This window comes from Oryctolagus cuniculus, chromosome 5, assembly GCF_051225735.1.
Source record: "Oryctolagus cuniculus isolate XC-2025 breed Fujian yellow rabbit chromosome 5, ASM5122573v1, whole genome shotgun sequence".
In the NCBI taxonomy this organism is placed as follows: domain Eukaryota; kingdom Metazoa; phylum Chordata; class Mammalia; order Lagomorpha; family Leporidae; genus Oryctolagus; species Oryctolagus cuniculus.
Genome location: NC_142871.1, coordinates 162625616 through 162648008, shown reverse-complemented (window position 1 = coordinate 162648008; position 22393 = coordinate 162625616). Strand labels below are relative to the sequence as shown.

The window sequence follows — 22393 nt, the reverse complement described above, 5'->3', positions numbered from 1 at the left end:
AATTTTCCCCGAACGTAGTTTGTCCTTCAATAAAATTTCCATAGTACTTTTATTTCATGAAATCTCCTTGAATCCGAGTTTCTGTCTTTGCTCTATTTGCTGCTTTGGTGTTTCCTGTATGAGCTCATCATCATGCAGATTTTGGCTCATCTGTACATACTGTCAATAACCACTCCTTTCTCTTGAACCCTTTATTTCTTTAGCCATAGCTTTTCAATCTTCAACTTGCCTATCTTCAATTTCATTAAGGACTATCCATTCTGTTCATTCATTTTTGTGTACTTTCTAGCTTGGTGTTCACTTCTGAAATAATTTTTTAAGTTTATTTTTCCTAAATTTTGACCTTACCTTTTGGTTTTCCTATTTCTACTTTAAGCAATCATTTCTAAGTTTTTCTAATTCTGATTTATATTGTTCTTTCCTCACTTCTATACTTTTTTTGTGCTCCTTAAGCCTATTTTTAAATCAGATTATGGTTTTTGTTTTTATTGTGGTCCTATCTGTCCTACTTTATTTCCTTGAGAGATTTTACTCTGTTTGCTACTCTCCAACTGTATGATATTTGACTTGTGCTCAATTTTAAGTGGAATTTGCTATCCTCTATTTTTAGAAGGAAGGGATGATCAGTAGCCTTTCTTATTTCAAAGCTGTAGAATTCTCTTTCTGCTTTTTCACAAAGTGCTCAATCTCCTACAGTTTCTCCACAGTGCAGGATCTTGGAAGAGTTTCAGACTCCCACACTGCTTCAACACCAACAGACTTTCCCCGGCCCCCGGCACACATGTGTAGGATGGGCCCAAGTCCCCTCTGTTTGGCTGCTGTCCTCTGAATGGCTCACCAAGCTTTCCAAACAACTCCATGGGAATTTGGGGTCTGCTAGCATTCAAACCCTTCTCAAGTTGCTTGGCCCTCCCTCTACTTCCTCCAGCAATTTCTGACAGAAGCCCTTTAGCTACTGGTGACTTGGCCGTTTGGTATTGTGGGGATTCTTCTCATGTGGTTTTATTGTAACGTTGCTTGGTTTTGCTATCCTGGATGCTCTGTCTATTCTTATAAACAGATTCAAGAAGAAAAAATAAAACAAAAAATTATTCCACTGCTGTTGCCATCTTCTCCAGGTGGTACTGTAATTTGCAAGAATCCAGAGGAGGGGGAAATATTTCACTCCTCATGGTAGACTAATTTCTTGACATATCTGCACAGGTACAGTCTCTCAAGTCAAATGCAAAGACAACTAACAACAGACAGGAGTTCTGCAGCTCCAGTCAGAGGATAATTTCTTGTTCTTGGGGTCTACGGACAAGTTCTGAGGTTCTAGGAGCCCTGAAACAGCAGTCAGATGTACACTCTCCATGCATTTTCCTAGGGGAACAACAAATTCTCAAGATAGACCAGGACCTACTAAAATGCAGAACGACTTATTTAAGGGGCTATTTATTGTAGCAGGCAAACTGGTCGTCACACATTGTTAGGAGAATGAGTAACCACACTTCTCATTGGCTCATTAATTATAATAATGAAACAATAAATAGGTACTGTAATAGTGTTACACAAGAAAGGATATTAGAAGAAGACTTCTCTTTTGTCTTTCCTACTTAAAAGGCAGAGTGACTGAGACAAAGGAGAAAGAAACACACACACACACACACAGATACTGATCAGCTGGGCCAGGCCAAAGAGTCCTTCAGGTCTCCCATATGTGGGACAGGGGTACACACACTTAAGCCATCATCTGCTGCCTCCCAGGATGCACTGGTAGGAAGCTGGATCAGAAACGGCAGTGACAGGTCTTGAACTGGCACTGCAATCGGGGAAGTAGGTGCTCCAAGCAGCGGCTTAACCCACTGCATCACAATACCCACCTATTATATTCTCTTAAACTTAACCCTAGTATACACTAGCTTGTAAGCTGATTTTTCTATGGACGCCTATTACAAAATAAGACTATAACATGTACTTGTCCACAGATGTACAGTTACTTGTAGTGTGAAAATTCTTAGAACAAAGTTTGACAGCAATCAAGTTTGGTTTCTGACATGTAACATTCCAGACAATTATTTACAGAGCCAACTTCTCTCGAGTGGAATTGGTGAGAGCTCATGCAATGTGCTTAAGGCAGTGACTGGCACTTAGCACTGGCAGTTAAGATGCCCATACCCCCACTGGAGCACCTGGGTTCAACCCCTGTCCACAGCTCCTGACGCCAGCTTCCTGCTAATGCAGGCCTTGGGAGGCAGCAGTATGGCTCACTGCCACCCACACGGAAGACTGGACTGAGTTCCAGAATCCCAGCTTCAGCCCCAATCAGAGGCCACTGTAGCCATCTGCGGAGTGAACCAGGAGACAGGAGCTCCTTATCACTGCCTCTTTGCCTCTCAAGCAGCAATGATTAATATTATTACATTCAGAGTTTATTAATAGTATTACTAGAGTTCCTGTAATGTTTATGCTAAAGATGTAATGTTTATGCTAAAGATGTAATTTGTAATGTAGTATTAGAAAAGAAATAGAGAGACTGACAATAAAATTTTATATCAATCACTCAAAATTAACAAGAGTTAAAATCATATCATGTATAAATATATTTATTACATGCGACACTGGATAGTTACTCTAATAACACAAGTTATTATCCTGATACTTAATAATTTGACAGGTTTTCTAGTAACCTAACTGAAAATGAAAGATCAAGATGTCAAGTGAAATTCTAGTTTGCTTCTGCAATTTAAGGAATTTTTTCTTGATCAATTTAAACTCAACACATTCCCTTTCAACTCCTATAATAACTGTACTTATTGCACAGTGGGTTTTTTTTTTTTTTTTTGCCTTTAACTAACATTTTCTCAATTTTTTCCCCTAACATCTATTTTTCTTTCTCGACACAAGCATCACCTCTATGAAACTTTTCCTCAGAGCTCTGCTGGGAACTGTATTTCTTGCTATCAACATCCAACATTTTACTTGGATCGGTTGAAGTATATGAAAAAAATAAAAACCTAGTTATTTTCCATCTGCTTTCCTTATTTATCTGAAAGTCAGAGTTAGAGACAGAGGGAGACAGAGACATGGAGACAGACACACACACACACACACAGCCAGCCAGAGAAGAGATCTTTCATCTGCTGGCCCACTCTCAAAATGGCAGTAATGTCGAGTGTTGGGCCAGGCCAAAGCCAGGAGCCTGGAACTCCATCCAGGTCTCCCATGTGGGTGGCAAGGGCACAAGTACTTGGGCTACCTACCACTTCCTTCCCAAGCACATCGGCAGGGAGCTGTACTGGAAGCAGAGCAGCCGAGACTTAACTGCTGCTCCTACGGGATGTCAGCCTTGCAGGAGGCAGCTTAACTTGCTTTGCCAAAAGGCCGGCCTCTGCTTTCCTTTCTGCTACATAAAATGCAGATGTAATGGCTGAAGCTCCAAAAGTTATCTTGTAGGCCAAAGGATAAAGATAACACCTGAAGATGGAGCTGGAGGGGTGGAAAAACTGACATTTTAGAACCACTGGGTTGGCCGGCGCCCTGGGTTCTAGTCCCAGTTGGGGTGCCAGATTCTGTCCCAGTTGCTCCTCTTCCAGTCCAGCTCTCTGCTGTGGCCTGGGAAGGCAGTGGAGGATGGCCCAGGTCCTTGGGCCCTGCATCCGCATGGGAGACCAGGAGGAAGCACCTGGCTCCTGGCTTCAGATTGGCACAGTGCGCTGGCCGTAGCGGCCACGTGGGGGGGGGGGGTGAACCAATGGAAAAAGGAAGACCTTTCTCTCTGTCTCTCTCTCTAACTCTGCCTGCCAAAACAAAACAAAACAAACAAACAAAAACCCAGTCTAGGACTGGGTCAGTCCTAGACTGTCTCACCGTGGACTCTGAGCACCGTTAAAGAAAAACAACACCTTGGAGTACGAAGACCAGAGAGACGCAGGGGCAGAAGAGCACCTGTGGGGCCCAACGTAAACAGGACAGTGTTTACAACGCAGTAACCAGGTCGCTGGCACATCCAGGCACAACAAACCACGGGAACTCCAGAGAATGCTGCTTCCAGCCCTGAGAACAGTTCCACCAGGACAGGAAATGGACGATTACTTCACTGACACCACTGTCCAGAGGAGGATGGACACCACTGTCCAGAGGAGGATGGCAGAGAGAAGAGCTAAACACTCTGATGCTTGCATCTGTGAGATTCCTGAAATGGGTAAGTGGCAGGCTGCAGAGATTACCCAACAAAAGACTGAAGTAAAACTTCCTTCTCTTCAAAGCAGAGAATAAGCACTTGTTAAACCACTATTTTTCAGGTATTAGTTATAGTAACCAAACACCTTCCTTCGTGATACTCCCAGGTGCTCACCACCTATTCCAAAAAGCACTGAAGGGAGTGTGCTACAAACCATGCAGAAACCTGCATCAGGCGACCCCCGCATGCGCACTTGGTGAACACTTGGTGACTAACAGGAAGGCTGGACAGGCGCTGGCACCATGGCCAAGGGCTTCCGTGGATACGCTCACACTGACAGGCACTACGAGTCCTCTACCTGGAAACTGAGTTGCTGCTGCAGCTCTTCTTTAAGTTCACTGGAACCAAGGGCAAGACTCTGTGTAAAGTTGGGAAGCCAGTCAGCTCTTCCTAAATGCCAGCAAGAGTTTAAAATGCGCTAACAGCATTTCAGTAACTTAAGTCACGCTGCCACCATGTGGCAGGCACTGACTCCTTTTTTACTATACTCATTTTATATTTTTATATTAGGATACTGTACTATTTCCAAAGCTAATAACAGTCTTCTTGTGTGTGCGTGTAAAGCATGATAAAAGTATTTCACAAAAGAAGTCCATATTCTAGTATTACAGTACCATTGAAATATGAGGTTTAGGGTAATAATGTATTTGTGGGTTATAAACATAGTACATTCATTTTAAAGACTAAACACTTAATGTGAATAACATTATGCTTAAAAAGATATCATAGTAAATGTTAACAGCAACACCTTAAGTCTATGGGTACGAGAAAGGTGTTTGGCAATAGATACCATATGAATGGTAAGGTGTTCATGAAGTGGCTGTAAATTCACAATCATCACGCACTGTTGGGAGCACTTTATGCATGTAGGGATACCCTTCATCCACCATCCTAAACCTCAGCACACAAAGCAAAGGTACCCCATGCTTCACCCCAGGTAGCCAGAGAGTATGTCTACATGAGGTTCAGAATCCTACTGAGCTTTCATTTTACTCCTTTTTAAATCAACTAAAATGTTTAACTTCATATGAAACTTACTTACAAAGAGAACATTTCATGGGTGATTATAAAAATAAATGGGAGTCGGTGCCGTGGCGTAGTGGGCTAAGCCTCCACCTGCAGCACTGGCATCCCGTATGGGCACTGGTTCATGTCCAGTTGCTCCTCTTCAGATCCAGCTCCCTGCTGACGGCCCTGGAAATCAGTAGATGATGGCCCAAGTCCTTAGGAAGGGGCACCCATGTGGGAGACCCGGAAGAAGCTCCTGGCTTCAGATCTGCTCAGCTCTGGCTGTTGTGGCCACCTGGGGAGTGAACCAGCAGATGGAAGACCTCTCTCTCTCTCCCTCTCACTGTCTGTAACTCTACCTCTCAAATAAATAAATAAAATCTTGAAGCCAGTGCTGTGGCGCAATGAGTAAAGTCGCCACCTGCAGTGCCGGCATCCCATATGGGCACTGGTTTGAGTACTGGCTGCTCCACTTCCAATCCAGCTCTCTGCTGTGGCCTGGGAAAGCAGGAGATGGCCCAAGTCCTGGAGACCTGGAAGAAGCTCCTGGCTCCTGGCTTTGGATCGGGCCAGCTCTCGCTGTTGCAGCCAACTGGGGAGTGAACCAGCAGATGGAAGACATTTCTCTCTGCCTCTCCCTCTTTCTCTGTGTAACTCTGACTTTCAAATAAATAAATTAATCTTTAAAAAAAAAGAAAAGAACAGTGAGTTTCTCTGATCATTAAATTCTTCCCAGCTATTCCTTTCTAGCAGATACCACCACAGGGGAAAAAAAAAAAAAAAAAGGAAAGAAGGAAAGCTTAAACCTTTACTTAAAAGTCACTGTGAGGGGTTAAGCTAATGAATTTTAGATCCATGTATTGAAAAAAAAGTACCTGTTCCAACTAAGAATACTTCCTGTCAGACAAATACATTCCCCTAAAACAGAGAGCACACTAACAGTCAACACAAAGGACTTCCCTCATGCTTCCGGAGGGATGCTGCTGCTCCTTTGTTTTACAAATACAGTTGCCTACAGAAGAGACTGTTGCCATACACATTAAATCTTCTAAGTACCTGAACAGCGTCAGCTTCAAACCAGCCAGCTTTTCTTACAGTGAACCGCATGCTACGTCTAGATGACACAGAGCAGACGGAACTCCGGGGCCTGCCAGCTTCGTCTCCCCGCTCCTCCCTGTCCAACCACACCACTCTAGCAGAGGGCGTTCATATCCAGTACAGGCTACTCCTGTTTGGCCCACAACAGAAAGGAACTGGAAATAATGCAGGTATGTATGTATGTATATATATATATATATATATATATATATATATATATATATATATCTGCCCCCCCCCCTTTTTTAACTTATTTGACTGGTAGAATTAGACAGTGAAAGACAGAGAGAAAGGTCTTCCCTCCATTGGTTCACCCCCTGAAATGGCCGCTATGGCCAGCATTGCGCCAATCCGAAGCCAGGAGCCAGGTGCCCCCTCTTGGTCCCCCACACTCCCTCCTGGTCCCCAACGTGGGAGCAGGGGCCCAATCACCTGGGCCATTCTCCACTGCCCTCCCGGGCCACAGCAGAGAGCTGGACTGGAAGAGGGGCAACCAGCACTAGAACCCAGTGCCCATATGGGGTGCCGGCGCCGCAGGCGGAGGATTAACCTAGTGAGCCACGACGCCAGCCCCTATGTATCTGCTTCTAAGGTCTCTAAAGTGTTCTCAGCATTTCTGGTTTGAGGGGAGAGGCCAGAGGACCATGTACAGGAGCTGAGTCTGATCTAATTTCTGTGCCTCTGCACCCGGGGAAGCCCAAGTCGGGAGGACACCAAGTGGAAAGTCTGGGTCAGGACTTTGAGAGAAGCAACTCAGGAGCTGGCCAAGTGCCCGAAGCAAGGTACAAGGGAGCTGCCTAATGTGATTCAAAACAAGCGGTGGAGCTTGGATTAAAATTCGGGTTTTCTGGCATTCAATGTCTGTTTTTATTAAGTCCTCTTTTTTTTTTGTCAGTGTGGCTAACTGAATAGCTTCTATTTAAAAAAAATTATAGGGGTCAGTACCCTGGCAAAGTGGGTAAAGCCGCCGCCTGCAGTGCCAGCAGCCCATATGGGCACCAGTTCTAGTCCTGGCTGCTCCTCTTCTGATCCAGCTCTCTGCTATGGCCTAGGAAAATAGCAGAAGATGGCCCAAGCCCTAGGGCTCCTGTGCTCACATGGGAGACCCGGAAGAAGCTCCTCATTCCTGGCATTGGATCAGTGCAGCTGCGGCCGTTGTGGCCAACTGGGGAGTGAGCCAGCGGATGGAAGACTTTCTTTCTCTCTCTCTCTCTCTGCTTCTCCTCCCTCTGTATAACTGACTTTCAAATAAAATAAATAACCTCTTTTAAGAAATATATAAAAAATAATACATACACATCTAAACACCTCCTTGTATTTAAAGAGGCACAAACTTTGGATTTTCCAACACAATCCCCTCACTTCATAGAAACAAAGCCAAAAAATGGAAAGCAACAATTTCTGCGCCGTTCAGATCATTCTTCAAGGCAAACTGACAATGCCTCGCGTCCTGAGGGCGGGGCTGTCGCTGGGCTCCCTGAGCCATCATTACTTCTGACATCATTCTTCTCACAAAGCAAGGGCTCAACACATGCTGACTGTATGTAATCAGCTCGCACCCATCATACCCGGTGTGAACACTGTTGCCTCAGTAAACATTTTAAGATACTGGTTATACTCTAAATGCTTAGATGATCCCCACTGCCCCTAAAAAGATTCAAATTGAACCCAAGCTCATTCAAATTTTTACAAATTCTGAGTACACATTTTTATTTGATTACACTTGCTACCTCCTTACCCTTAGCATAACAGTAACCAACATTTACCCATATTCTAGGGATTTTGAAAGTGATATCATTTCTAGTGGTTAACTAGTGGGTACTAAGTTCTAGCTAAACAGGAGTAAAATTCTGAGGTTCTATTGTACAGCAGCATGATCATAGGTAACAGTAAGGTACTGTATGAAAACAAATGAAATGCCATCTATTCGTAAAACCTCTGCAGTATATGTATTATATATTACTGCTCCCATTCTAAGCACGAGGGAACTAAGCCCTAATGAAGTAACAGCTAGTGAGGGGTGCCAGGACTGGAACCCAGACACATCAGCTCCAGGGCACATGCTCTTACTGCCCTTCAACACTGCCTCCTCCCCAGAAGTTCTTAGTGGGAGCAACGGGGTGCACACCGCAGGTGATTGCTCTTCTCTGACACACACCCATGGTTGTTCTGTTTTTTGTGTTTTGTTTGTTTGGGCAACTATCTTCTATCCTGGTGGAAAGAGGCTTTGGCTTCAAGAAGTAGCCATCTTCATCTCTTTTTTTTCTAGAAAGCTTTTATTAATGAACACAAATTTCATAGGTACAGCTTTAGGGATACAGCGGTTCTCCCCGTATACCCGCCCTCCCACCCTCACTCCCGTCCCACCTCCTCATCCCTTCTCCCACCCCGTTAAGCAGCAGCCATCTTCAATATGATACATTCAGAAGCACAGAACAAACACTTCTCTCATCCTCCATTCAAGAACCTGGTTTCACTTGTGCAGTACGGCCCTCTCACAGACACCACTGCATTGTGCCAAGACTACTGATAGGGGCCAGCACTGTGGGGTAGTAGGTTAAGTATCCGCCTGTGATGTCGGCATCCCATATGGGCAGCAGTGTGAGTCCTGGCTGCTCCATTTCCAATCCAGCTCACTGCCGATGGCCTGGGAAAACAGTGGGAGATGGCCCGAATCCTTGGGCCCCTGTCCCCACATGAGAGACCTGAAAGAAGCTCCTGGCTCCTGGCTCTGGCCATTGTGGCCATTTGGGGAGTGAACCAGAGATGGAAGACCTTTCTCTCCGTTTCTCCCTCTCTCTAACTCTGCCTCCCAAATAACTAAACTCAAAACAAAACAAAACAAAAGACCATTGATAAACATATGACACTTATTCTGGGCCTAACATGGGCACTCCTCAGTTGTCTGACTTTTGAGCAGTTGCTTTCCATCTATAAAGTGAGAAGACTGAATTAGAGAATCCTTCTTAATTCCAAGGTTTATGCTTCTTTTAACCATAAAGCAGAACTTCAGAAATATATTTATAAATTTTTTAAAATGAAAACTTAAAAAAAAAACGAAGAAAATGAATAAATAAAACCTATTCAGTTAATCAGACTACCCAAAAACAGGACTTAGGAAAATGGATACTGGATGCCAGAAAACCCAGATTTTAATCCAAGCTCTGCCTCTTGTTTTCTGAATCACATTAAGCGCCTACATTGTACCAGACATTGTTTCAGGCATTTTGCATGCCACAGAGAATTAGAAACCTAAGTCCCTACTCTCAGAGAACCTGTATTCAAATGAATGAAGACAGGCAATAAATAAGTAAACAATAAGAATCGGCTAAATGCATGTGGCTGGCAGAAGTCTAAATAGCCCTAAGATCCCACACACCTGCTCCCAATTAGCTCACTCAAACCCATCTAATTGCTGCTGTGAAGGGACTCCGCATCGGGCAGCTCTGAGGAAGGCAGTTTATCCTGATGGGCCCGACTCTCCAGTGAGGACTTAGCAGACACTGGCTCTCTCTGCAGGGGAACTGCTGCAGGAGGGGATTCAGCATGAGGGACCTCTCCACTTCTGAACCTGAAGATGGAAGGGGCCATGCGGCAAGGGATGGGGTGACCTCCAGGAGCTGGGAGGAGCCCACAGCAAGGAACTAGTTCCTGCCACAAGCATGTGACTTGGGAAGAGGTCCCGGAGCCCCAGATGAGAACTTGGCCCAGCCAACACCTTGATTTCAGCTTTGAGAGATGTGGAGTTGAGATCCCAGCCACACTGTGCCAAAACTTCTGACCACAAAACTATCTCTGGGTTTAAAAAGGATCTTTTTAAGAGATTTATTTATTTGAAAGGCAAATTTAGGGGAAAAGAAAGAGAGACAGAGAGTGAGAGAGACTGATCTTCCACACACTGTTTCACTCCTCAAATAGCTGCAACAGCCACGGCTGGGCCAGGCTGAAGCCAGGAGCCTAGAACTCCATCTGAGTCTCCCACGTGGGTGCAGGGGCCCAAGGAGCTGAGCCATCTCTGCTGCTTTCCGAGGTGCATTGAAACAGGGAGCTGACTTGGAAGTGAAGCAGTTGGGACTCTAACGAGTGCGCATATGGGATGCAGGGGTAGCAGGCAGCAGCTTAACATGCTGTACCACCACACAGGTCCCAGGATCTTACTTTCAGCTGTTAAAACTGTTGTAACTTGGGGCACAATGTGGCACAGTTGGAGAGGGAAGTCACCACGTGCAATGCTGGCATCCCATATGTGTGCCAATTTATGTCTCAGCTGCTTCACTTCTGATCCAGCTGCCTGCTAATGTGGCTGGGAAAGCAGTGGAAGATGGCCCAAGGACTTGGGCCCCTGCACCCACATGGGAGATGGAAGAAGCTCCTGGCTCCTGGCTTGGGATCAACCCAGTTCTGGCTGTTTTGGCCATCTGGGGAGCGATGAAGTAGATAGATTGATCTCTCGATCTCTCTCTCTGAAACTCCACCTTTCAAAGAAATAAATCAATCTTTGGGGCCCAACACTGTCACATGGTAGGCTAAGCCTCTGCCTTGAAAGCCAGAATCCCATATGGGCACTGGTTTGAGTCCTGGCTGCTCCTCTCTGATCCAGCTCTCTGCTATGGCCTGGGAAAACAGCGGAAGATGGCCCAAGTCCTTGGACCCCTGCAACCATGTGGGAGACCCTAAAGAAGCTCCTGGCTGCTGGCTTCAGATTGGCCCAGTTCCGGCCATTGTGGCCAACTGTGAAGTGAACCAGCAGATGGAAGACATTTTTCTGTCTCTCCCTAACTCTGCTTCTCAAATAAATAAAATCTTAAAAATAAATATATCCAGGCCGGCGCCGCGGCTCACTAGGCTAATCCTCCGCCTTGCAGCGCCGGCACACCAGGTTCTAGTCCCGGTCGGGGCGCCGGATTCTGTCCCGGTTGCCCTCTTCCAGGCCAGCTCTCTGCTATGGCCCAGGAGTGTAGTGGAGGATGGCCCAAGTGCTTGGGCCCTGCACCCCATGGGAGACCAGGAGAAGCACCTGGCTCCTGCCTTCGGATCAGCGCGGTGCACCAGCCGCAGTGCGCCAGCCGCGGTGGCCATTGGAGGGTGAACCAACGGCAAAAGGAAGACCTTTCTCTCTGTCTCTCTCTCTCTCTGTCCACTCTGCCTGTCAAAAATAAAAAATAAAAATAAAGTAAATAAATCCAAAAATATGAATTATTTTTTAAAAAAATATATATAGGAAGAAAGCATGGCTGAAGCCCAGGAAGTAAAAAACTGTGTGCAATGTGGTCTGAAAGACAAGCAGGAATCAGGGATCATCCAGGACCCTGGAGTCCAGCTAAGCAGCTGGACTGTATTCTAACTGTGAAAAGAAGATGTGGCTAAGCATGGGTGCGGAACAGCCATTTACAGATCGCGTGGCTACCACGTAGGAGCAATTAGTTGACACAGATAGACTGAAAGCAGAGAGCAGGCAGGAGCCTATTGCAGGTGTCCAGGGAGGGGCTCGTGGGGCTGGCTGGGGTGGGGGTACCGGCAAGAGGGTAAGTAGGAGGATTTACAATGTATTTTGAGATACAATTGGGGATAGGCTAGTTGCTGGAGTAAAGACAAATAATCAAATATAACTCCTACACTTAATAATAATTAAACCCAGGCCGGCGCCGTGGCTCACCAGGCTAATCCTCCGCCTTGCGGTGCCGGCACACTGGATTCTAGTCCCAATCGGGGCACCGGATTCTGTCCCGGTTGCCCCTCTTCCAGGCCAGCTCTCTGCTGTGGCCAGGGAGTGCAGTGGAGGATGGCCCAAGTGCTTGGGCCCTGCACCCCATGGGAGACCAGGAGAAGCACCTGGCTCCTGACATCGGATAAGCGCGGTGCGCCGGCCGCAGCGCGCCAGCCATGGCGGCCATTGGAGGGTGAACCAATGGCAAAGGAAGACCTTTCTCTCTGTCTCTCTCTCACTGTCCACTCTGTCAAAAAAATTAAAAAAATTAAACCATACTTTAAAAACATTTATATAATACACTGTAAAGGATTCAGAGAAAATTTGTATACAAATTCCTAGTTTACTCTAAGGAATGGTGATATTCTTTACAAAGCATGAAAAGGGAATTGTCTCTGGATTACTCTGTGTGTCTACTATCATTCTTACCCCACAATTAATAACAAGAACAGTTCACAGTTATTCTGGATTCTAGACAATAGTCACGTGTACCTGCAAACACATCTCTAATCTTCACAACTCTGTGAAGTTTTTGAGTTACAGAGTCTATGAAACCCAGAAAATGGCTAATGCCACAGATCTTTCCCTCTCTCTGGCAGGCCCTGTAGCATGGGTTTCCCTCTCCTTTCATTAGGTTTGTATATCCTGCTTGATTGGAATCTCACTTGAAAACAGAACAAAACTGTGCAACATGATTTACCATCTACACAACAGCAGCTTGGAAAGTTACTGTCTCATGCACAGTGCATCAACTACGCATGTGCAAAGCTGCAATGAAATGAAACAGACTGGGCCGCTGGTCAATCAGGGCTGCTCAGAGCACAGCAGGACACGCAAGAATGGAGATGGCAAAGCTGGGAGGGCAGGGCCAGGTCACAGAGGATGCGGGACTTCATCCGTGGCCAGCAAGTGCTAGCACAGGGTTCTGAGAAGGGGAATGACGAGGGATCCCTCTGGTAACAAGGTGAATGCTGAATCTGACAAGGCTGATAAAGCACCCACGCCAGTCAGAGCAACGGAAATGTATGAGTGGATATCCAGAATGTGGCTTAAAAGGCGAGAAAACAGCCCAGGCTGAGTCTCGAGTTTTAATTGAGAGCTTGAGTGGGAGCCAATGCCCCAGCTGGAAAAAAAAGACAGAGAAAATGAATCTGGAAAACCCAGACCCATTGACTTCTACATTTTTTTTCACTACCTCTCAATTTATGTATTAAAAACTGAGAGTGAAAGACATTAAGTCGCAGAACAGGCACCAGAGCATGAACCCCAGGCTCCTGCCACCTAGTCTTGTACTCATCCTGTAAAAAGGACCCTTTTCATCTCTTCACGATTGTTACTTTGTATAATGCATGAACACACGAAACTGAAATCAGGCCTCACAACCAGGAAGCCTCCCCTCTGCAAACTTTTACACTCACAATTAGGGCAGTATTTTCATAAAATACGTTTTAAATACTCACTTCAAATTCTTTTACAAAATAACGAGTTTCTCCTTGAATAACCGGTCTGTGATCCAAAAGTCTCGAATGAATTTCTCCGAGATCTACAGAGAGATAATGAAGTTGAGGGTTAGTCTATGTTAAGTGGCCTAATCTCTGGCTTATTTTCTTCTCCTTCCCCGTGTAGAAAGTAAAATCCAATTCAACTGTGGCTTAGGAGGCGAGCTCACCTACACCACTGGTGTGTAAACTGGTACAGCTACTTCTGAGAACAAGCTGGCAGTTTCTAATGAAGCTGAAGACATGTACGCCTAGCGATCTCATGCCTACGTGTGGACCCTGGAAAAATGCTGGCACCAATGAATAGGGCATTTATAAATGTTTATTACAGCATGGGTGTAATATCAAAAAGAAAATAATCCTAACTGCATTCATACACTGGGATACAAAGAATCAATGTGTAAAAGTGAATAAGCCAGTTATGTTAATTGACATGAATAAATCCCACAAGTAAATGTTGAACAAAAATATCTAACTTTCACAAAGATCCGCTTACATAAACTTTAAAAATATGCAACGTGTTCCTTCTTAGGCCACATACGGCAGAAATAAAGCTAGAAAGAACTGCGTGAGAATGCTAGTAAACTCAGGGTAGCGGCTACCTTTGGAGATGGGAGAGAAATGAATGCAATCTGAGGAAGGCACCTAGCAGAGCTCTCATGAAATATCCACTAAGGCGGGAGGTGAGTGTTTATTCTAACTCCTTACTTCTTGATATTTCTGAAAAGGTCATAATTTTTTTTTTTTTTTTGACAGGCAGAGTGGACAGTGAGAGAGACAGAGAGAAAGGTCTTCCTTTTGCCGTTGGTTCACCCTCCAATGGCCGCCGCGGTCGTCGCACCGCGCTGATCTGATGGCAGGAGCCAGGTGCCTCTCCTGGTCTCCCATGGGGTGCAGGGCCCAAGTACTTGGGCCATCCTCCACTGCCTTCCTGGGCCACAGCAGAGAGCTGGCCTGGAAGAGGGGCAACCAGGACAGAATCCAGCGCCCCGACCGGGACTAGAACCCGGTGTGCCAGCACCACAAGGCGGAGGATTAGCCTAGTGAGCCGCGGCGCCGGCCGAAAAGGTCATAATTTAAAAAGTTCTGAGTTCTGGTGAGTCTATTCATCCTTCTTAGTAACTGCAAATTAGTCACTGTGCAGCTCAAAATCTCTGGTGAAACTAAACTTCTGAAACGTACATGAAGTCTTCAAAAAGTTCATGAAAAAAACGTGTATTATGGAAAAAAAGTTTGCACCAAAACTGTTACCTTTTAAGCCCATTTTAAACAATTCATACAATTTACAAATACAAATATCTTGAAAAAATTCCCTGAATTTTTTAGTTTCTTGTCTTTCAACCTTTAAAACAGTTTTTAATCTTCCTCCCTTCAGTTGCATTGGGGTACAAACTGAGAACTAATGATTTAGCTATTCAACACATTTATCACTCACACGGTCACCGCTCTCCCTTCCCCCATGTGAGAACACTTAAGATGATCTTAGCAAACTTTAAGAATAAAACACTGAATTATCTTTAAGAGAAAAATATCAAAATTAAAAACCCTGTGCGCCGGCACCGTGGCTCACTAGGCTAATCCTCCGCCTTGCAGCGCCGCCACACTGGGTTCTAGTCCCAGTCTGGGCGCCGGATTCTGTCCCGGTTGCCCCTCTTCCAGGCCAGCTCTCTGCTGTGGCCCGGGAGTGCAGTGGAGGATGGCCCAAGTGCTTGGGCCTTGCACCCCATGGGAGACCAGGAAAAGCACCTGGCTCCTGCCATCAGATCAGCGCGGTGCGCTGGCCACAGCACGCTGGATGTGGCGGCCATTGGAGGGTGAACCAATGGCAAAGGAAGACCTTTCTCTTTCTCTCTCTCTCTCACTGTCCCCTCTGCCTGTCAAAAATTTCAAAAAACAAACAAACAAACACAAAACAACCCTGTGCAACAAAAGAGAACAGAATAAAAAGTCAACTCACAGAATGGGGGAGAATATTCGTAAATCATGAATGAGAAAAGGGGCTAAGGTCTAGGATATATAAAGAACTACAACCTGAACACTAAAAAACTCGATTAAAAAATGAGCAAATGATTTGAACAGACGTTTCTCTAAAGAAGATATACGCTCTGACAAATGGACAAAAGGCACACGAAAGCACACTTGACATCACTCATCACCAGAGAAATGCATATCAAAACCACAATGAATCGCAGGTGTTTGGCACAGTGGTTAAGATTCCAGTGGGATGCCCACACCCCATACTTGGCACAGTGGTTAAGATTCCAGTGGGATGCCCACACCCCATGCTTGGCACAGTGGTTAAGATTCCAGTGGGACGCCCACACCCCATACTTGGCACAGTGGTTAAGATTCCAGTGGGATGCCCACACCCCATACTTGGCACAGTGGTTAAGATTCCAGTGGGATGCCCACACCCCATACTTGGCACAGTGGTTAAGATTCCAGTGGGATGCCCACACCCCATACTTGGCACAGTGGTTAAGATTCCAGTGGGATGCCCACACCCCATACTTGGCACAGTGGTTAAGATTCCAGTGGGATGCCCACACCCCATGCTTGGCACAGTGGTTAAGATTCCAGTGGGATGCCCACACCCCATACTTGGCACAGTGGTTAAGATTCCAGTGGGATGCCCACACCCCATACTTGGCACAGTGGTTAAGATTCCAGTGGGATGCCCACACCCCATACTTGGCACAGTGGTTAAGATTCCAGTGGGATGCCCACACCCCATACTTGGCACAGTGGTTAAGATTCCAGTGGGATGCCCACACCCCATACTTGGCACAGTGGTTAAGATTCCAGTGGGATGCCCACACCCCATGCTGCAGTGCCTGGGTTTGAGTCCTGCCCCCATACCCGGTCATGCGCACTCTGGGGGGCGGCAGGGATGGCTCGAGTACTCGGGTTCCTGCCACCATCCAGCGGTGGACCAGGACTGAGTTCCGAGTTCCTGGCTTCAGCCTGGCCCAGCCACAGCTGTGTGCATTTAGGGCGTGAACTACAGGATGGGAGATCCTGTCTGTCTCTACCTTTCAAATAAAAATGTTAAGAATTAAAAAAAAAAAAAAAAAAAAAAAAAAAGAGGAGACATTATTTACCAAAGACAGCAAATAAGTGTTGATGAGGATGTGGGAAAACTGGAGTTTTTGTGCACTGTTAGTGGAGAAAATGGTGCAGCCAGAAAACCACTTATCAATTCCTTAAAAAAAAAAAAAAAAAACTAAATTTCCATGTGATTCAGAAATTCCATTGTGGGCACATAGCCTGAAGGACTGAATGGACGGATACTTGTTCATCCATATTCACAGAAACATTATTTACTATAGTCAATGGATGGAAGCCACCCAGACAGCCTCCATCTGTCCATCTGGATGCAATCCATAGACAAGTAAATGGATACAGAAAATGTGATCTATACTATGAAAACACGCACTCCCATGTACTCATATATGACTATCATTCAGCTTTACAAAGGAGGCAAATTCTGACTCGTGCTACAGCGTGAATGCGCACAGTGAGGCTATGATGCTAAATGAAAAGAAAAAAAAAAAGCTCACAGTAGGACAGGCACTGGATGCTGCCACTCCGAGGAGACACAGAGCAGTCAAATTCGGAGACAGACGTGGAAGGGTAGATGCCAGGGACGAGGAGCAAGGAGGAGTTAGTGCTGAGTAACACGCGGTGCGATTTACAGGGAAAACAATTCTGCGGATGGAGCGTGCCAACAGGAGCACCGGGTGAATGTAACTTAGCGCCACGGGAGCGGGCCTTGTCCATCAGTGAAGGCGATACATTGTGTTACCCTTAGGTTACAATTTGTAAGAAACATCTCAAGTGGTACATCACCAAGAGTCACTTACAAACAATTCTCACTAAGCCCTAATGACCCAAGCAACGCTCCCGCAGCGTACAACTGGAAACAGCAAGCCTGGAAACGGCCAGCAGCCGGGCGAGGCCGGCACACCTGCCGGACGTGGTTAGAGCGCAGACACGCAGCGCGCGAAGCAGCCCAGTCCCGGGCAGGGCCGGGTGGGAGACGAAGCGTGCGTGGGGTGAGCAGGTGCGGCTTGCAGCGGGCAGCCCCCTTCCCGCGGCGGGCTCTGCGAAAGACCCTGCCACGGGTTCCGTGGGAACCCAGCTGTAAGGTCCCAGCTCCAGGGGGCAATGGCCAGCGGTCCACGCACGTGGGCAGCGCGCCTGACGGCGCTTCCTCCTGCACCCCTCGCTGGACCCGGGGGCGGGCGGAGCGACGGACACAGGCCCCAAGCCCCGCGCCCCAGCCCCCAGGCCCTCGCGACCCCCAGCTCGGGGGCCCCTGCGTTTCGGGTGGGTCGCGAGACGCGCGGGTGTGCTGAGCTCCGGGAGGGGCAGAGACAGGGCCCGAAGGCTCTGGACTCCGCCAGCAGACGGAAGCGAGAGGCCCACAGGCGTCCGCCTGGCTGGTTGTCACCGGGCAGCCACTAGCGCGGGGGAAACAGGCGGGGACCCACCACGGCTCCCCCGTCCCGCACACACACACGCGCGCGCGCGCGCGCGGGTCAGAGGGCGCCGCCTGGGAGGTGCAGCAGCGCTGGCGGCCGCTGAGACGATAGCCCGGCCACTGCGTACCCTTGATAATGAGATGCGCTGAGCCCGCGGTCCCCAGCGAGTCCCGCTTCTTGCCGCCGCCGCCCGTGGGGACCTCACAACCCACAGGGGTCTCTTCCCCTCCGCCACTCATCCCGGCCGACTCCGCCCCTCCCCGTCGGGGCTGCGCCTGCGCAAACAGTTCGTCATCACAGTGCGTCTGTCCCGTGGGCGGTTCCGGGAAGGAGCCTATAGGGTACCGAAGAGCCTGAATGGGCAGAAGCCAGCGCCGCCATGCTGGATGAGGGCAGATAGTACCTGAGTTTGAGGGCTTATGAGAGTTAAACCCCGTTTTATCTGCCCTTAAACCTGCGTGGAACTAGTGTGGGTTAGAGAGGAGGAGGGTGAGAGGTGCAGTCGCGTACTGCGTTAGTAGTAGTAATGTACTAGCTGTGTTATTACCTGCCACTCATATTTTTTTGAAGCATTTTGATGTGTATTGTCACATTATAGCAACTCAGGGGAGGTTTGTTTTTTTTTTTCAGTTGATTTTCATTTTATGTTAAAAGCAGAGAGCCAGAGATATACCTGAGACTAAGAGAAGAAGAGAGATCTTCCATCCGCTGCTTCCCTCCCCAAATGCAACAGACAAGGAAACCGGGAACCCAGAACTCCCTCCGGGTCTCCCACGAGGGTGGCAGGCAAGGGATCGAATCCTCCAGCCACCACCTGCTGCCTTCCAGGCTGCCCACTATCAGGGAGCGGATCGGAAGGAAGCATCACAGTACGGGACCCAGGTGACCCAGGCCTCCTGTTAGCTGCTGGGCCGTTTGCATTCCCCAGGGAGACGTTTATCCTTTCTTTCTAACACGTGAAGTAACAGCCTTAGAGGTTAAGTAACTTGCTTAAGTTACTGTTCAGGCTCATTTGTGCCCACATGGCATTTGTAGTCATATTTACAAATATTCAACCATCTGTTACATGGACTGAGATAAAAATACATGTAATTAGGGAAGGGAGCCGTTTGCGAGCCTGCTGAGACTCTCTCTAACATTCGCCTTGTGTTCTCAGCAAGTCTTCATGGTTTTCACAGAAAAACGTGCAACTTCGCAGTGGCTCCTTCAGCTCCCACTAATGCCTAGCAAGTTAATCACGGGCATCAGGGTGGTGGAAGAACGTAGATCTCCATCTGCAAAACACAGAGCACGAGGCTGGGCAACGATTGCTTGTTCCTGGGCTCCCTGAGGGCTAGGGGTGCCGGTTCTAACCGGTCGTGGAGCAGTGAATGTTTCGCTCCTGTGCAGGTCCCTGGTTTGTCGCCAGTGCTCTTGGCCCTCCTTTGATTGGTCAGCAGTATTGTATTCTTTTGAGAATGTTAATGATGGCAAAATTGGCTTCAGTCAGGTGATAGTTACTTCTTGGTTATGGGCCTGGGATTCCTGGAAAAATCCTCAAGATAAGCGCAAACATCAAGATGTTATCTGTGTTGTGGCAGAGCAGGTTAAACTGCCACCTGAGGCGGCAGCAGCCGCTATGAACGCTGGTGTGAGTCCCAGCTGCTCTGTTTCTGAGCCAGCTGCCTGCTGCTGTGCCTGGAAAAGCCGCGGAACATGGCCCAAGTGCTTGCGCCCCTGCAACCCTTGTGGGAGCCCTGGATGGGGTTCCAGGATCCTGGTGTCGGCCTGGCTCAGACCCGATGTTTGCGGCCGTTTGGGGAATGAACCAGTGAATAGAATCAATCTCCGCCCCTACCCCCCGCCCCAGCCCCATAACTCTGCCTTTAAAATAAAATAAATTTTTAAAGAGGGGCCTATAAATGATGGCGTGAAGGAAGGTACAGAGCACGTGTGGGACCCCTGCGGGGGGAGGGGCCCAGGAGAGGCTTCCTAGAGGAGGCAACTATTTGTCTTTGGCCTTGAAGTAAAAGGATAGCCAGGTTGGGGGGGGGGGTGAAGAAGGAACTTGGGGTTTCCTAGTAGAGGAAGTAATAATCCTAAAGGTCACGAGGCATAAAACAGATGAATTAATAAAATGCAAGCTTAATTAATTGCAAAGAGTTGAGCCTGGCTTGTAACCTTGCTGCATGTGTTTCATTTCCTCAGCATTCGTATTGATGTCTTGAAAGCATGATTCCTGTTAGAGCCCCTTAGTCTCCCCACTTCTATGCACTGTCCTTAATCAAGCTTTTTTTCATTCCAAATTTCCTCTAAGCCTGTTGCCTTAGTGTCCTCAAAATGCTAGAAAACCTGGGAACACTCAGAGTGAGGTTGACTGCTGGATTCAGATAGAATTGGCTTCAGATTCTGGCTTTGCCACTTGCTTGTAAGAACCATCAGAATACCCCATCCCAAATACATCCCTTTGCCATGTTTCATGTTGGCTGTTCAGAGAAACCTCAGACCCCTACAGGAAGGGATGGCTCTGGAGAGCTGTCCTTTTACAAATATTTTTATTTATTTGACAGAGCAAAATGGAGCTCCCATCCACTCTTCATTCCCCAAATGCACCACGTCTGGGGGTGAGGCAGGCTGAAGTCAGGAGTTGGGAACTCAATACAGCTCCCCCACATGGGCAGCAGGAACCCAATCATTTGCAGCATCCACCACTGCCAGCCAGGCAGGGGTTGCATTAATAGGACGCTGGGACTGGGTGGCGGAGGTGAGATTGAAACCAGGTGTTCTGATGTGGGACACAGGTGCCTTCACTTCAGGCTAAAGCTCTCTGTGAAAAGCCTGTATAAAAAGAAATGCATATCTATGTCATTAGTAAACAGAAGATGCAGGCAGGGGCCGGCGCTGTGGTGCAGCGGGTTAAAGCCCTGGCCTGAAGCGCCGGCATCCATATGGGTGCCGGTTCGAGACCCGGCTGCTCCACTTCCGATCCAGCTCTCTGCTATGGCCTGGGAAAGCAGTGGGAGATGGCCCAAGTCCTTGGGCCCCTGCACCTGCGTGGGAGACCAGGAAGAAGCTCCTGGCTCCTGGCTTCGGATCAACTCAGCTCCGGCCGTTGCAGCCATCTGGGGAGTGAACCAGCGGATGGAAGACCTCTCTCTCTCTCTCTCTCTCTGCCTCTCCTTCTTTCTCTGTATAACTCTGACTTTCAAATAAATAAATAAATCTTAAAAAAAAGAAAAAGAAGAAGATACAGGCAGAGCCTTTTCTCTCTGATGTTCCCTCTTTCTGCCTAGACAAGATCTTCTCCCAGAACAGGAGACAGAGTCTGACAGCTACCAGACAGCGGTTACCACCGGTGGCTGTGGCTGTCACCTGGGAGACTTTGGCTCACGGTCCTGCAGACACAAGGCAGCCCCTGCTGGCTGTACAGCTCTTCCCCTCAGCCTTCTTAGCCTGGGCCACCTCCCTTCCCCTGAGAAGCCCAAATCCCTGGTCTTTGTTAAGCCCTGTATTAGGTTCAGCCATAGAGTATTACACTCCCATGCCTCAGGCGTGTAATACATTTTCTGTTCTTTTTCCTATTATGTGTATATTGCCAGTGTGTTTAATAGACTGAAACCACCAAAATGTCAGTGGGAAAAGAGTGAATATAAAGCTTTTCTACACCTGCCGCTACCTGTAAAATGGCAACAAAATTCCCGTCTTGTAGGAATGGTGTGGTGATTAGCATCTTCCTGTGTGGTGAGCATCTGCTGTGTGCCCAGAGCAGTGCTAGGAGCCGAGATATCGTGAGGAACAAGACGATCAAGCAGACGGTCCTGCAGAGGAGAGAACACTAAGTCTGTGCACAATCACTGCGATGGTTTGGGTATGCGTAGGGTGCCCACTGTGGCAGTGGTGGGAGGTGGTGGCTGGTGGGAGGTACTAGGTCGTTAGGGGTGTCATTTGAGGAAGGATTAATGTACATTTTACAGGGCGCTGGCTAGTTCCCACAAGAATGAGTTGTTCTGGAATGGGAGAACCTGCTTCCTGAGTCTCTGGCTTCCTGTCTGGCCTTGTGGCTCCTCCTCGCACATGCTCCTACAAGCGATGCCGTCTTCCATGTTGTGGTGCGGCCAGTCCGCGCTGGAACCAGCAAAGGTCAGCACCACAAGCTAAATAAACCTCTGTATACGTTACCCAGCTTTGTAATAGGGAAAAAAGTTACTTTCCTCCAATTCTGTTGTTGGTAGCCTATGAGCATGTATTCCAGTCACTTGATTATATTCAATAATTGTATTGTTGCCTGGGCTGGCCAGGACCAGCATATACCTCCGTTTCCTTCTTCCTGTTTCTGGAAAGGTTCACCCACACCCGTTTCTTCCTCTCCTTTTGCGGAAGTCTTTCACCTGCCAGC

General features: G+C 47.6%; 1 protein-coding gene across 3 annotated transcripts in view; it reads right to left on the bottom strand.

Moving 5' to 3' along the window:
- The window catches only part of BLOC1S5 (biogenesis of lysosomal organelles complex 1 subunit 5), a 53175-nt gene extending 34905 nt beyond the window's left edge, over positions 1-18270 (bottom strand). For all 3 annotated transcript variants that reach the window (XM_002714162.6, XM_089333436.1, XM_089333435.1), the window contains exons 1-2: positions 18146-18270; positions 13496-13578 (exon numbers count right to left, since the gene is read on the bottom strand). In XM_002714162.6, coding sequence (XP_002714208.2) covers positions 13496-13578; positions 18146-18257 — 195 coding nt within the window. In that variant the 5' untranslated portion in view covers positions 18258-18270. The remainder of the gene's footprint in view (positions 1-13495; positions 13579-18145) is intronic.
- Between the last annotated feature and the right edge of the window lie 4123 nt (positions 18271-22393).